The 15,698-nt window shown below is 40.5% G+C and overlaps 1 protein-coding gene across 1 annotated transcript in view; it reads right to left on the bottom strand.

Annotated features, from left to right (window-relative positions):
- LOC131981752 (dedicator of cytokinesis protein 2-like) overlaps positions 1-15,698 on the bottom strand; it is a 114,345-nt gene that overhangs the window by 86,809 nt on the left and 11,838 nt on the right. The window contains exons 13-22 of the mRNA XM_059346193.1: positions 13,687-13,937; positions 13,176-13,274; positions 12,903-12,975; positions 12,527-12,630; positions 10,475-10,673; positions 8,661-8,758; positions 8,480-8,569; positions 8,131-8,231; positions 5,092-5,226; positions 182-290 (exon numbers count right to left, since the gene is read on the bottom strand). Of these exons, the coding sequence (XP_059202176.1) occupies positions 182-290; positions 5,092-5,226; positions 8,131-8,231; positions 8,480-8,569; positions 8,661-8,758; positions 10,475-10,673; positions 12,527-12,630; positions 12,903-12,975; positions 13,176-13,274; positions 13,687-13,937 (1,259 nt within the window). The remainder of the gene's footprint in view (positions 1-181; positions 291-5,091; positions 5,227-8,130; positions 8,232-8,479; positions 8,570-8,660; positions 8,759-10,474; positions 10,674-12,526; positions 12,631-12,902; positions 12,976-13,175; positions 13,275-13,686; positions 13,938-15,698) is intronic.

Genomic DNA, 15,698 nt, shown 5'->3' on the forward strand with positions numbered 1-15,698 from the left:
TATTGAGAGATCACATGAAATGTTGTTGATGAGGAGGAGCAGGAAGATGAGACAGAGTCAGACAGGTCAATGAAAAAAACAGAAGAAGCAGCCAAAAAGTGGTGAGTGTAAAGATGAGAAGAATGTAAAGAGGAGTGCTAGGTGGTGAAATATGGTGTGCAGAGTGAACACGCATGATTACCCTGAGCAGCAGAGTGGTGGTGTAGTCTGTTCTCATCAAGCTGTTGATGGACTCAAAAAGCCTCCTCAGCGAATCCTCAAAGTCTGCCTGCTCCTTCCCCTCGTACAGCCTAGGATGGCAGGACGAAATTAATGGAAGGAAAACAGAAGAGGGAAGAGAAAACAAACATCAGAAAACATGACGTGACATGATTAGCAAGGGAGATGGAGAGATGGATCGAGGAAGGAATTGGAAAAAATGAGAGAAAACAACAGGGTGGGTGAATAATCAGAGAGGGCAGAACATGGAGAGAGACGATGAGTCTAAAAACAAGGATAGCTGACAAGAAGGTCAAGTTGGATGTAAATTTAAACAGAAATGTTTATATTTTTCAATGCAACAGAACTGTGGAAAAACTTTAAATACAACAATATGAAAATTGTAATTGAGACAAAAATGCATTTCTGTTCTATTGTTAAACATCAGTCTTGTGTTATATGACTTTTACACTCATTTAGCGACAGTTATTGTGCTTTCCTAAGCTGTGACAAGAAAATGTGAATGAAGCATTAAGTTGTTAAATTTTAGACTGACTCATTTAGAGGCTGGCTCGTTAGCTCGCTAGCTTACTCATTTCATCATGTTTTCATGTTACACTGGAAACAGAAAATGCTACTCAGACAATGAGCCAAAGAAGGTTGCCCTTCATCTGACGACAATGTTTCCTACACGTGTGAGTCTATGGATGATCAAATGGGTCCTCCCTGGCAGACTGGGGCTCTTTTTCCTGGTGGTGTAGTCGGTTTAATTTCTGGTCTGATTACAAAATAACCCATCCAAAAATGCTCTACAACAACTTAACAGTCTCTTGTTTTATTTAGTGGGTTGGAAAAACTACACACACAACTACGCACACATCCAAAGTCTCTCCGATAATGAGAACATGGCATCATATTTACACAATGCTGCACGTTTCTAGCCATAACCAAACTCGAGGCATCAAACAGTAGTCCACAAAGCAATGGATATTTATATATTCTATGTACATAACCCAGAGGATCATGATTTGTAAGAATAATTGTTTTCTAAAAAAAAAAAAATAGTAGGAAAATATATGAAAATGAGAATCTAGTTAATAAATAAGTTATATCTTTCAGTGAAAACTTTTTGATGTGACTCCATAACAAATCTACCATTTTTATCCTCTTGGCAGATTTTTTATTCCCAGCATTAAATCGTTCGTTAAATAAACAAGAGACTCCACTGGGATGTAAATTATTCTGCAGTAGTTGTTTTTCATCACAGTTTATATTGATTCCAAGTCAGTAATGATAATGTTTTTGAAGCTATCTTCATTGAGCCAGGCCTGGCTTTCTCTGTGAGACTCATCAAGCAACAAGTGCAATTCCACCCATATTCTTGTGTTTTTATGGAAATGGGGCATCAACTGAATTGGCTGCAGTTCCTCACTTATTTCAATACTGTGGATGAAAATACATTCAGCATGAAGATGCTATATTGTAACTATTAAGTCAATATTTTATTTTACATGATGCTCAAGACAAGACCCAAAGACAAGTACTGCCTAAGTAATTATTGAGCCACCCCAGTACACACTTGTAAATCAATGCACTATATTACATTATAGTGATGCAGCAAACTTAAGCAGTATTATGCTGACAAAGTAGAACTAAACATGATAAACACTGACAGCAGTGATTATAACAATCCTCCCCTGACTTAACAAAAAAAAGGGTTATCTTTCTTGCTGCTATTCACATCCCATTCAAACACCCACACATTCGTCAACCATCCCTTCAGTCTGTCTTCCTCCACCCCAAGCAAACTTCTCTCTCATCCATCTCTCCGCCCCTTTACTTCCCCCGCGTCCTCACTATCGCTGTGTGATTCAGCGGAGCTCTACAGTTGTTAATTACAATAGAAGTTATGAGTGCTGGAGGGAAGGATTAGCATGTGGCACACAGCGAATTTAGCATGTGGGGGGAGGGATTAGGCAGTAACACACAGAGGTATTATCACAGGGCTCTTTGCAGAGTACAGTTATGATTACAGACGCATTGTCCTGCTTAATCCACCGGCCCTGTCTGTGTATGTGTGTGTGCGCGTGTGTAGAAAGAGATGATGTCTAGATGTGTCAGGGTCAGTGCTGGTGTAATAAATCCAGCTTGTGCATTCACACCACCACATACATACACTTCACTAAAACATTACGTTTTACTAAGTACAGTATAACATGTTACAGCCTGTCGAGTAGCACTTTAATCAACTCAAAAGATGTATGTGGAACTAAAAGTGATCATAGGATGTTGCTACAACTTCTACACACACATACATACACACACTGGCACTCAGTACCCACACATGAGCACAACAACATAAATACATCATACTAGCTCAGCTCACTAATACTGGAGACAGATGGAGAGGAGAGAGAGACGGATGAAGGGCAGGAAATCAACAGGGGGGAAAGAAATGAGGGAGGGACACTAAGGAAAAGGTCTGAAGGGAGTGGGAGGGAAAGTACACAAGGAGTTCAACGCAATTGCATGTAGTTGAGAGGAGGAACAGAAAAAAAGGAGAACAACAAGGCAAACATGTCCCCCGTGGATTATTAAATCCCTGCCTAAGCAAATGTCACCTTGGTATGATTTTTAAATGCAGATCCCCCTGGATCAATCAGTAAAAATGTAAAAATGCTGCAATAAGGAAGTGAGATACAAGGTTTTTAAATGTAGATATTTCGCATTATAGATGGACGAGCTAATAAATGGTGCAGTGACCAACATCGCTCCTATGCATTAGTAAAGCATAATGAAAGTTAAAGTGCTCCACTATCCAATCAGTGAAACTTTTTTTAATCCAAGAATGGTGCAATGAGTCACAGAATTACCTTGAGTATTGTTAAATCCTACTTGTTTTTAAGAGTCCATTCATGCAGACAATTGAACAAACACTGTAGACCCCTTAGGCCAATTAGTGTAACTCTGAAAAAGCTGGAATTCATCAATAGATTGTCAGGATCTGTGTCCGATGAATGAAACAGTGTAAACAGAGCCTGTGACACTGTGACTGCAGCTATTCATGTGATGAATAAAATGTTATTTTTCATAATTTTAAGATATGGTTTAATTTATATCACCAGTTAATATGTCAGCCTTATCTCAATATAACACAATTAGAGAGCCTAGATATTGTGATAACTAAAACCGATTACATAATCATATTGTAATATCTCATGGGAAACCAATATGATCTTGTAATAAAAAGATCCTTATCATATCAATGATACAAAATGTTCATATATCTATAAAAAAAATCCTCATTTTTTATGTGACAAGAAAAATAAAATAAGGGGCAATGAAGAAAACAGAGAAGGTGAGATTTAAAGATGAGGGGAGGGACGGAAAGAAAGAGGACGAGGGGAGGATAAGACAGTGAGGAAAAATAGAACATAGCAGGTGCTCCAGGGAAGGAAAAAGAAACAGATACCTTGGATGAACCAGACTACAGGAAAGTAATGTGAAAGTGATAAGGCGTGAAGGACAGAAAGAAGGTGAAGGAAAGAGCAAAATCTGGTTCAGCGTGCCTTACATATTTTGGAAGCAAACATTACACGTTCTTAATAGACTTTGCATGAACACGAAGCTGATTTGACAAGCCAATAAATCTTCAGTGCCGCCTGTTTAACTATTAATGACTGCTAGTCTTGATGGTGATGATGATGGAGCCTTACAGATGCACCTACAGCACCAGTGGCTCCCTTGAATACATGATAGTTTGTTGGCAGGACAAGGCCTTATAGGAGGAGAAATTTAATGTGAAAACTTCAGATGCAGAGCAAGTTGTCGGCTGCAGGTAGTTGGGGGACAACAGATAGAGCAGGAGAGAAAGAGAGAAAGAGAGAAGGAGATTGAGATTTATCGCTTCAGAGGTACCCAGGGGAGGCCGAGCGCAGTCAATCTGGGAGCAGTGGAGCTATAATGTGGTGCACACACACACACACACACACACACATAAATATACTTAGAATTATACTTAAATGTATGTGTGGGCTGTTGCACATGCACATGCCTACACATGCACACACTCTCACCCACTTGGGAATCCACACTAATGCATCCAAAACAAATCCGCACACACTGGATAAATAAACAAACTCACCCACACATCCATAAACAAACAAACCAATTTCATCAAACAAAGCCTGTGATGCCCTCTAGAAGATTAAAAAGACAGCCCTTTATTGACCAGTGGACTTCAAATGACACACATACACAGATACCATCCAAACGCCATTATACAACCACTTATACACTGCTTCCAACAGAGCCACACAACATAAAACAATTCACACGGAAACCTTGCATTTTTACGTGAACAAGCACTCAATTACGAACATGATTGTTGCTCAAACAGCACACACACAAACACAAACACACACACACACACACACACACACACACACACACAGACAGGTACTGAAGCCACCCATAGGCACAGAACACTTGTGGATCAGGTTTCTGATCCGTCAGCATCAACTTCTGCACTGCAGTTATAAATGGTGTTTACACTTATCGTATGGTGCAGCACTCGGCTCAGCACAGTGGGTGTCATAAGTCTCTCCTGCAGAAACTTTGTCTGTCTGGTGTTTCGCTGGCTGCCCATTCAGCAGCCCTGCCCCTGCCCTGTCATTAGCTCTCATTCGGACTCTGCACTTCATCATCAATGCTTATTAGCAACGGTAGTGCTGTAATCAGCAGCCTTTTCTCACAGAGCTGTCAAAAACAATTACTCCTGCAGTGTCACTGGCTTCTGTGAGTGCTGAAGAATCTATATTTGCATCAGTGAGGGTTCAAAAAGAAATTAGTAGTCACTGTTATAATGACCAGTCCAAAACAAGGTGCACTTACTGGGAGTAGAGCATGCGTGAGCGGACAATGAACTTGAAGATGTACTCGAGGGCTTTGAGGGTTCGGAGGATGGGCTCACACTGTTCACCTCGGCTGGACACATCCAGATATCTCTTCAACACCGACATCAGCTTTCTGAGAGAGGGTGATATGAGAAAGAGATGAGACAGAGTGAGAAGGGGTAGACAGGAAGAAAAGGAAATAGAATCAGAGCAGAAAGAAGACAAAAAGGAAGAAAAAAAATCAAAATCATTCAGTCAGAATTGTTATACCTTTCCTGATGTTCCACAGGTTGGAAAATTAATCACCAAGTCCATTTTTCACTTCCATAGAGCAGAAAGACAGAGTGCAACAGAGTGAGAGCCAAAGAACGAGAGGGAGAAAAAGAGTGGCAGGGAGGTGGAGGTGGAAAAATGGCAAAATAGTATTTCACACCTCAACAGATGTACCTTTCACACAGCTCACAGACATTTTTATTTGCCCTCAGATGCATGGTAAAAAAAATCATCCTCCAACACATGCACACCCCAGAGACATCTTTAGACACACATAAATATTCTGGTGTGTCAAAGCAGTCGGAGAGAGGTGTGGGTGGCACAGAGTTCAGTATAAGTTTATGACCTACCAGCATTTCTCTGCCCAATCTCCCACTGCAACATCTCAATATTGGCATATTTATAACACATGAAACAATACTGTAGGCCTTAAGAGAGCAGGGACCTTTGGCTTTTTGATGGCTTTTTCGAGGGATCACCCTCTAACAGGTTTAAAACTATCCTCTTAAACAATAAAAGTCCTCTTTAAAAATTGAACTCTAATCTGGCCTCACTGCTGTCAGGGTGGCCTTGAAAATATTACCAGCGTTATTAGCATTGGGCCCTCCCTGGTTTTGTTTTGGTGCATGGCTTAAAGGCAAGCACAGGAGGATTTATTCTTTTTTAAGAGCAAGAGATAGGGAGTTTAAAATGTAGTGAGAGGGAGTTAGAGAGTTTTACATAACAGCCTCTGGGCTGACAGGCGTTAAGCTGCAGTGACCCTCCTAAAGAGGGTGAACACCAACACACTGACAGGGGAGGGATGAAGTGATGGTGGAGAGACAGATGAGTGGATGAAGTGAACAACAGACAGAAAGAGAGAAGAGTTTAGAGAGGAGGAGAGTCGCAGGGATAATTGGTCAAAGGAGACTTAGAGGAGGAGATGCAGTTGGGGATAGCAAGAAAAGATTCAAGGGGGAAAGAGAGCAGGAAGAGTCACAAAAGCTTTTTAATTTCCTAACTGAAGCTTTGGCAATGCAAACAAATGTTGTCTCTAGCGCCCACTGAATAAAGTTAAGTGAATTAACAGTGAGTAAGAAGCCGGTAGAAGTGTTTGGGGTGCATGCCTGAGTGCTTTAGCTGCTACTCCACAGAGAGCCAGGGTTAAAACTCTAATCCTGTTCAGTCAAGTGTTTCAAAGGCCAACACACACACTGACCTCCAGTGGCAGCTGCATACAGTGCAGTACTCAGTCAGCATTGAACATTAGATCTTAAGGTGACATTTAATTTACTGCAATAACTTTAAGACTTGTATAACTGACAGGATTATGCACGTGACTCTGAATGGGACAGCCCACATCAGTACATTTCTGGTACTGTACTTTAAGCTGCTCTGTCCGACTTTCTAGGAACCAGAAAACAGTTGTTTTTTTTGGCATGATGACAAAGTATTATAGAGGTTATCTAATGGGATTTAAGAGATTTCATAACTCCCAAGAGGTGGGAGAATTGCATCATGCAAGAGCATGTAATCCTTCATTTAGAACGCAAACAAGACCATTGCTGATAGATAAACTGCATATGTTTTCATAAAAAATGTATGGTATGTTTTTTGACATAAAGTCTAACAGCACTATTTCATGTCATAGATCATACATAGTTTAAACCTTAAAATAGTGAGTTATTGAAAATAAAGTCTCCTTTGGCAGATGCAATAAGGAGATGTATTTGCTTTTTCAAGACATTAAGAGGAAACTTTGCATATTTTCAACCAGCTTTTTATCTTTTATTATTTCCAATGAACAATGTTCAACAACACCATCCAGGTTGCCAGCAACCAAAGCTCCAACCTCGTTTGAATTTTATCCCAACTTTAGGGCTGTTGTTGTACAGATTTTTCTATTGGGCATTTTTGTATGCCTACCTCCATAGAGAGAGAGGGGCAGCTCCTCATCGCTCCAAAAATCAAAACAGATGAAGATTTCACCAGTGTAATGCTGGAATCCAACATTCCGGACCACTGACCTATTATCAAGCACGACCAGCAGCTAAGTGCAATTTCTCCATTGTGGGACTAATAAAGGTATTTCTTATCTTAACTTAAGAAGAATGGCGCAGAACTGCCCCGTGTCGGCCACAAATGGTGGTGCCGCTGCAGTAAATGTGCACTAATGGAACATTTGCACGATGGAGTTGCTGAGCTGCAACAAATTTCACACATAAAGAAACTAGGAAAAACAACCAAAGCCAGCAGGACACAACAGATGTCTGAGCATAGAGGAAGTGAAATGGCGACAGTGTGTTACTAACACGACAAGTTACAGTGGGAGTAGCCTTGAGAGGCAAGAAGCCCAGTGAATGTTGGTTGTTGCAGGTTTTCTAACTTTTGAGCAAAAGAAAATACCACAGGCCTTTTTCTCCGTTTTCTCTGGTTATGTAGCAGCAACTTAAAAAATACTTGTGTCTTTCTACAGAACCAACAGACTACTTTTATGAAAAGACCATCTTTCCAGTAGTGAAATACTTCTTTAACAGGTTTAACAGTTGAACACTTGCTTTTTGGAGCACTTATCAATTATAATATTTTGCTCTTGTACACATTATATTTCCATTAATTACATTAAGTGTTCTGATGACAAATTGTGTTGGAACATAGTTTATATATATATATTATACCACATCGGCACGGTGAAGATAACAGCACCTTCTGTCATTCAGGAAACATAGAAAACAAGACAGAATAACATGAAAGAAAGTGTGTTGTAAATCAGAAAGCTGCCTACTTGTAAGCCAGTGTAGCACTGAAATGCTGCTTGATGTAGGCCTCAAGCACTGTGTTGAAGTGCTGGAACTTTCTGTCAGCGATCAGACCTATGATGTATATCTGGCAGACAGAAGGGGAAGAACAGAGAGTCGGAGGGGGTTACATGTTAACATTGCAGAAGACATTTACAAGGTACATAAGAAGTTATGTATGATCATCTGATGGACATGTTTATTTGAAAAAAGATGGATAGCTAGTCACAAAGATGTCAGGCTCGATACACACAGAGACAGCCTATCACAAAATCAGCTGCATCTGTTGACAAGAGTTACACACACATTATTTGGGTAAACATATCACACGCTCACCAAGGCGTCAAACACGAGGATGTCGTAATCGTCAGTCTGAGAGTGTTCCATCATGATGTTGAACAAGGCGTCCAGGGTGTCCTGCAGAAACTACACAGAGACAAAGGAGAGGTCCAGCAAGAGTGTACACATGCCAGTCTGCACACTTATTCAAAGAAACACTTGTGTTCACACCACTGACCTTGACCACCTCCTCTCCATCAATGATTTTGAGTTTTTCCAGGTTTTCTCTGAGGAGTTCAGGTCGAGTCCTCCACTTGAGCAGCCCCAGCAGGCCCACTGGAGAGGTGAGACACAGAGTACATTTTCTACTCTGCTGTCTAAATGCAGCTGTCTTACTTAATAGTAGATGCTGATTCAGGCTATTGTAATGGAAATGTGGTCTTTGTCATAAAAAGTGATTTTCCAAATTGCAATTTTTCACTTTGTCCTCGAACATTTGAAAATGCGTGTCTCCTTTTGTGTTGCGCAGAATACATAAAAACTGTTACACTGATTTTACCAGTCAGTGACATGGTGCTTTTTAAAATAATGTGAAAGAAGATGAGACAAAGTGGAATAAAGCTACACTGTATTGAAAATACATCTGAAACAATTAGTCAGTTTATCATTTACTTGACAGAAAAGACATTGCAACAATATAATAATTAGCAATTTGCTGCCTTTCCAGTTTTGTATTACTGCAATTGTTATACTGTTTTTGATATAAAGTATATAATATAGCTCTTGAGATGTAACTTGAACTGTGAGAAAGTATTTTTTTGTCATTTTGTGATTCATCCACAATAAAAGTAATTGTTAGCTGCAGCCCTAATAAAATTAACTGCATCGGACTGCCTGATGATTTGTCATGTGGACAGTCCCTGTTCCTCTGCTGAGTGAGACTTTCAGCTGAACATTGAAATCCTCAGTTTCTGTCATTAATTCTGCTACAGTTTGACATGGGGCAGATTTCCATGTCTCTGTAGGGCTGCCCGCTTGGAACTCACTGCTTTTCCTGTCCAATAATTTCTTACTCTCCAAGCCAAGCTGCACATCTGGTGGGTGGCCCCGAACAACACTGTGTGCATGCATGCCTGAAAATCTTTGTGTGTGTGTATGTGTGTGTGTGTGTGTGTGTGTGTGTGTGTGTGGTACAGGTGATTAATACTGCAGGATAATGTTCATTATCATGATGGACTGGCTTCCTCAGTAACAGCTGTTGCACTGCACCTGTGCCTGATGCACCTTACTGTCTGGAATACACGTGCTCGTATGCATTTGTAGATGTGGATGTGCATTTCAGTCTGTGTGTGTGTGTGTGTGTGTGTGTGTGTGTGTGTGTGTGCAGCTGAGTGTGTAGGACAAAGTGACAACATTTCTCACTACTGCTTGTAGTTTTGACACCATTAACCTAATAAACATACTGTCAACTCACTGTTAATTGGCTGGACATCTCCTTTACCTAACCTCCTCTCACCCTTCAGCTATTGACATCATGACTCAACTTTTAGCACTAAATGTAAAACTAACGCTAATGAGGTCAGATAGGGTTGCAGGATACCTGAATTTCACTACCTATTTTATAGGTTTTCTGAAAAGACAAATCTGAATTTCCTGGCCATTTAGCCCAAAAGAAGACAGTATGCACAGTACACTGGATCAGAAGGGTTTTCAGATTCTAAGAGACTTTCTCAGCAGCGGATTTGTCCTCTACCAATCTCACAGCCAACTGATGATTCATTGTCTTGGGCTGGCCTTATTACTCCGTTGAAAGAAGATGTTAATTAATGTTTTTTGACGTGTCAGGTTTAATTCCAAACACCGCCCTCCTCATAATTTCTGTCCTAACCTTTCTGCAACCTTTTTGTATATAAGGATGTGTGTTTTTGTATAAAAAACTTTTGCTCTGCCAGGTCTCTTGAGTAGCTTAATGTCAACACAATGTGACAAAGAGGCTATTTGATGACTGTAACACACACAAACACAAACAAAAACACATATACATACACCTACCATTCTGGGTGAGTTTGGTGGAGCAAACCAGTGTGGAAATGCAGAAGCTGTCTCTCGAGCTGATTGACAGGCCTCCGCTCCCTGACACGTTGCTGGAGCTGCGGCTCAGTGATGTCCCCTTGTGGTGTTCGCTCTGTTGGTGGCGGGTCGAGGGCAACGACAAGTAGCAATTCACATCTTCCATTCGCTTGCTGTCACCCTGAGAGGACAATGTGAGCGAGTAATTTTTAATCCAATAATGTTGACACACCATTAATACCACAACTCACTAATGATGACACAGATGCTTGGTGGCTGTTGGAGCACCAATGGGACAAGAATCATATTTTCTGTCTTCAGTCAAAATGTCTTCAAACACATATGGGAGTCGAAGACACTGGGGTTTGCTCATAGAAATAGAATAAGAGTAGAAAGACATCTCCATTAAAATCAACAGAGCAGAGCTGGTCACAGTGACGTTCATTTTTATTTGAACCATTGCCATTGAAAATAATTGTGACCGTTGTAGAGGGCTAACTTCCATTTTAAAAAAGTTTTGGAGTTAAGACCAAACAGCAGTGGAGTAGTACAAAGTATGGAGAAACAGCCGCTAAATGACTGAGATTTAGCAAATGAATAGTTCATCCACACACTTTCTGTAACCAGTGTAGCAGTAAGCAGCAGCAATCCCAACTGTCACTCCACTTCCAGCAGCTGGAAAATTAGGCAGACAACCTAACTGGCCAGACATCTCTGGGAATGACCACACTGACATGTGACGCCACCATAACAAGTAACAGCAATTGCAATTTTCTTTGAACAAGTCAAATGACCTCTACAAACAGTTAAATGTCCATTCTACTGTTATTCTATTTCTATGGTTTTGCTACACTTGCAATGATTTATGAGGAGTCAGAAGGAAAAAAAAAAGACAACAATGACTGAAGTCGCCAGTTACCCAGCAGTAACTTCTGTGTTTGCTATACCTTATCTACCTCTACCTCACACAACTTCGGATAGTAAACTTACAACTTTGGAAAATCTAGGGCCAAGACAGGAAAAATGATTAAAAATAAGAATATAAACAAAAACAATACCAAATATTGGTAAAGATTTTTTTTTCCGTTGTTTCGTTTACATGATCATACTTTACCTACCATAATGTCAATGTACAGTCTTCAGGTCACAGATTCATTAGGGCCTCAAACCTCAACTCTAATAAGTAATGATGAGTGAATGGATGGAAAAGCAGGGAGTAAGAGATTGAAGCCATGAGTGGCACAGAGATTGAGAGGAATGCAGGGATAACGAGAGATAATCGAGAAAGAGGGCACATGGGGACCATCCATTTGGTCTTTGAGTGAATCACGAGTAATTAATCTTCATTGCGTTTGGCATTTAATCAATAGGGGGATTCAATCTTAGCTTTGGCTCATTTGGCAGGAAATCTATTTGGCTTCATTCAACCTGGGTGGCTATAATCCCTTTGTCCAGACTCACTGTATGTCTAAGTCTGCTTTGAAGATGCTTGCAACTGAACAGAACTGGTACAGTATATAAAGTATATTTCAGATAAGCAGTATTCAAAAACAACAAAAACTCCAGAATGATGTGGGGAATGGCACTGAGCTTTGAGATACAATTTCCCAGTCAGTTATGTCTGACCATTAAGACTTCTATAAATATTTTGTGTTGTTATCCACCAGATGGTGAGTTGCCTGTTAAATCTGACACATTACACACATTCCAGATTTATTATAGTGGGACTGTGCAAACCAAAACTGGTTGGTCCAACAAAAGTAATAAGTCTGACCCTTTCTCATTATAAAAGGCTCACTATGTTATTTATTACTCTCAGAGGAGCTTAAGCATTTGTATAAATCTGAAAGCTTAGTTCAAGGAAGAGGGGATTTGGGCAGAAATAACTCTGTTGTGCATCCACTTTTAAATGAATCAGGTTTTCAGTTCGCTGAAATTTGTCGAATGTATTTTTTATTTGTTTTTCTTTGAAGAAGACATTGAACCTGCTCAGCAATTAATCTGTTTTCTTCCTGCAAATGTTGTCGTTCTGACCTTGAAGACGACAAGGTCATGCAGTCCATCTTGTAGAACAGTCCCATCGTCCTTCATCAGACGCACAAAGGCCATGGCAAAGTTCTTCTCACTCTTGTCCTTGGCTGCAGACAAAGGAGACAGATTTGTAAACAGAAAGAGGGAGGGTTCAGGGGAGAAACACATCGGGTAAACAGAAAGGGAGGAGGAAGGGTGACAATCCTGGCACGAAAGGAAGAAAGACTACTGATTTGTATAATCAAGTGTGCTTAATGATGCCTTGGGTCATTTTCCAAATTGCTTCCAATCATTCGGTCTTTTCAGTGTCTCAGAATGCTAAGGGAATCAGCCGAGGGGTGTGTGAATGACTGGCAGAGGAAGAGAGGCTGATACTCACACTCCTGGGAAGAGCGGTGTCTGAACATGAAGCGTAAATGAATTCTGTGCATTTCTTCCAGAGGGACTGCCACCTGGAGGACATGTTATTAAAGAAACTAAATTACAGATATCTTAACATTTTACAGGTATACCATTACATTTTATTTTCCTGAAGGTTGTGGTTGAAATGAGAAATGCAAATGCTATACAAACACCAGACCAACTTGAAGGAAACTAAAAGAAGTCTCTTGTATAGACAGAAGTAAAACTCTGCAACTCTGCTAACACACACCTTAATTGTCTCCATCCAGCGGGGCTGTTTGATTTGGTAGTATATCACAGATCTGTACTCACTGACCGCCTTATCCCCTGCTCCCAGACAGATGGAGTTCTATGAAAGAGGGAGAGAGAGAAAAATGCATGTCATGATTTTATGTTTGTGTGTGTGTGTGTGTGTGTGTGTGTGTGTGTGTGTGTGTGTGTGTGTGTGTGTGCGCGTGTGTGTGTGTGTGTGTGTGTGTGTGTGTTCATCCATGTATGCCCACAATGGATTTTCATTCGGGGATAAAACCATGTCTGTGTGCCCCTGACTATGAGAGTGTGAATAAGTGCTTGACCAGTGCCATGCTTGCTCACTGGCCTATACTAATCAATCTCTTAAACGCTGAACATACAGTACACACACACAGACACACACACACATTCTACCTTAAACTTACCACACACAAGCCAATCCCACAAATCCATTTCCTATTACTGACATGCTCTGTGCTTCCTCGGTCTCATCTCTTCATGCTGCTCACCTGTATGACCTTGCCCTCCTCATCACAGACCCACATGATGACCTCCACGTTTTTCTGTGTCGTCTTGTTGTATTTGTCGAAGTCGCCGCCCTGTAAGGTGAGGTAGATGTCATTGCGAACATCACCCGGCATAATGATCTCTGGGAAGCCCAGCTTGCGAGCAACCACAGTGCTGCGGTCCACCAGGTGAGGGTATTCCTTCCGGATCTGGACTATGTCCCCAACCAGAGCCTTCATAGTCACCCACAGACCTGGAGGGAGGTGGTGGCAGAGGAGAAGGAAAGGCTATGTATTAATTTTTAATGAATTTAAATGCTATTTTCATTTGGGTCGATAATGTCAGGAGTAATAATTTACCATGATGACAGATACCAAGCAGCAACCTCTGGGCCGGAAATGGGAAGTCAATGCGTAAATGCCTTGGGTACTAATTAAAGTCTTCATTTTGATAAATAACATTATTATTTTACACATTAACATATACATTTTTAAACGTGCCTATCCCAAGGTGTCAAGTTGTTATAATATTGAAACAGCATTTCAACAGAAGAATAAAAAAAAAGTCCTGTGAGAAAGTAGTCTTTTTGGCAGCTAGTTTTCTTCACAGTGTTTTTTGCAACAAGCATATTCGTACATTATCAATGTTTGTACACAAATAATTGGTCTATTTGCTTCACTCTTCAGGCCCAGAGGTTGCTGTTTCCCAGCTCCTCCCTCTCATCCAAATATGATCATTTCGGGCTCCAAAAAGCCAAGATGGCGACAACAGAATGCCAACTCAATGCTTCAAAACAGTAGTCCACAAACCAGTCGACAACATCCCGTTTAATTGTCTATGAGAGACACAGGAAATTTGTAGAGAAGCATTTCATCGTGGTTTTTCATTGATTTATTTTTGGTTTCAGTTTCATAAGAACACAAGTAAAGAACCTTCATCATAAATGGCTGGTATCTGATATTAGCTGTTAGTTCCAGATTTATATCTTATTTGCTTTTGTTTATTTTATGTACATTTCAGTACAGTTTCACAGGGTTGGAGGAGAAAAATATTTTCCTGTTACACTTCAATTGTGACCAAAGTCGGTTACTCAAACTAGATTAGAAAAACACAAGGTGTGGGTTGATATCAGATATTTAAATTCAATACTTAATTTCAATAAATTTAAGAATATTTCCTTGCACAAATAGGTGCCACTCCAAGCTAGTTTGAATGAGGGATCCAGAGAGGAGTTTTCATTTATCTCTGCAGGAAAGTAAATTAAAATAAAAGCCAAATCAATGAACAATGGATTCCAAGGCCAGGTGCTATTAAAATTGATTTTGAAAACATTTTAGCATGTTTTTCAGGACCTACACAAAACCCTGAAACCTTCAGGCTGGGAGAACCACTTTCTGTAAAATGTTAGTGTTTATCTCCGGAAAGCATAGCGTTAAAGTGTTCCAAGGTTGTTACAGACTAGACTGTAATCAATAATACTATAAAACGTCTGTCTCCTGTTTGTGAAAGGGCTGTAAAACAGGGGGGCGAAGGAGACAAAGAAAGGGTGAAGGTGTTATCATAATAGGCAGAAATTTAGTCCTAAAGAACATGGGCTCTCAAAGCTTTTAGAGAAACGCTGCAAGAAAGCATAAACAAAGAATGGTTGGAGCATGGAAAAAGGGGTGGGCTATTTTAGGGAAATAGATAGTTGGTGAAATCTAGACTATGTCACAAACCCACTTTTCAAGGCTAACCATATACCTACAGGGAATGCTCTGTATATGTGTGTCAGTATGTGTGTGTGCGCACTGTGGCAGAAGCATCTCAAAGTTAGAGGAAGGAGAGATTAGGGTGAGTAATGTTAAGAACAGACATCTGGTGGCCTCAGGTGCTCCTTCCATATCTGCTCATCCGGGTGCTCCTCTCATATCTAGGTTATGCCCAGGGCTTTCAGAAGCAAGAGGAAAGATAAAAGCTGGGCGATAGGACATAGCAATCTAACATGTGAGGTTACTCTATGTGGACCAAGACT

Source organism: Centropristis striata, chromosome 12, assembly GCF_030273125.1.
Source record: "Centropristis striata isolate RG_2023a ecotype Rhode Island chromosome 12, C.striata_1.0, whole genome shotgun sequence".
Lineage (NCBI taxonomy): Eukaryota > Metazoa > Chordata > Actinopteri > Perciformes > Serranidae > Centropristis > Centropristis striata.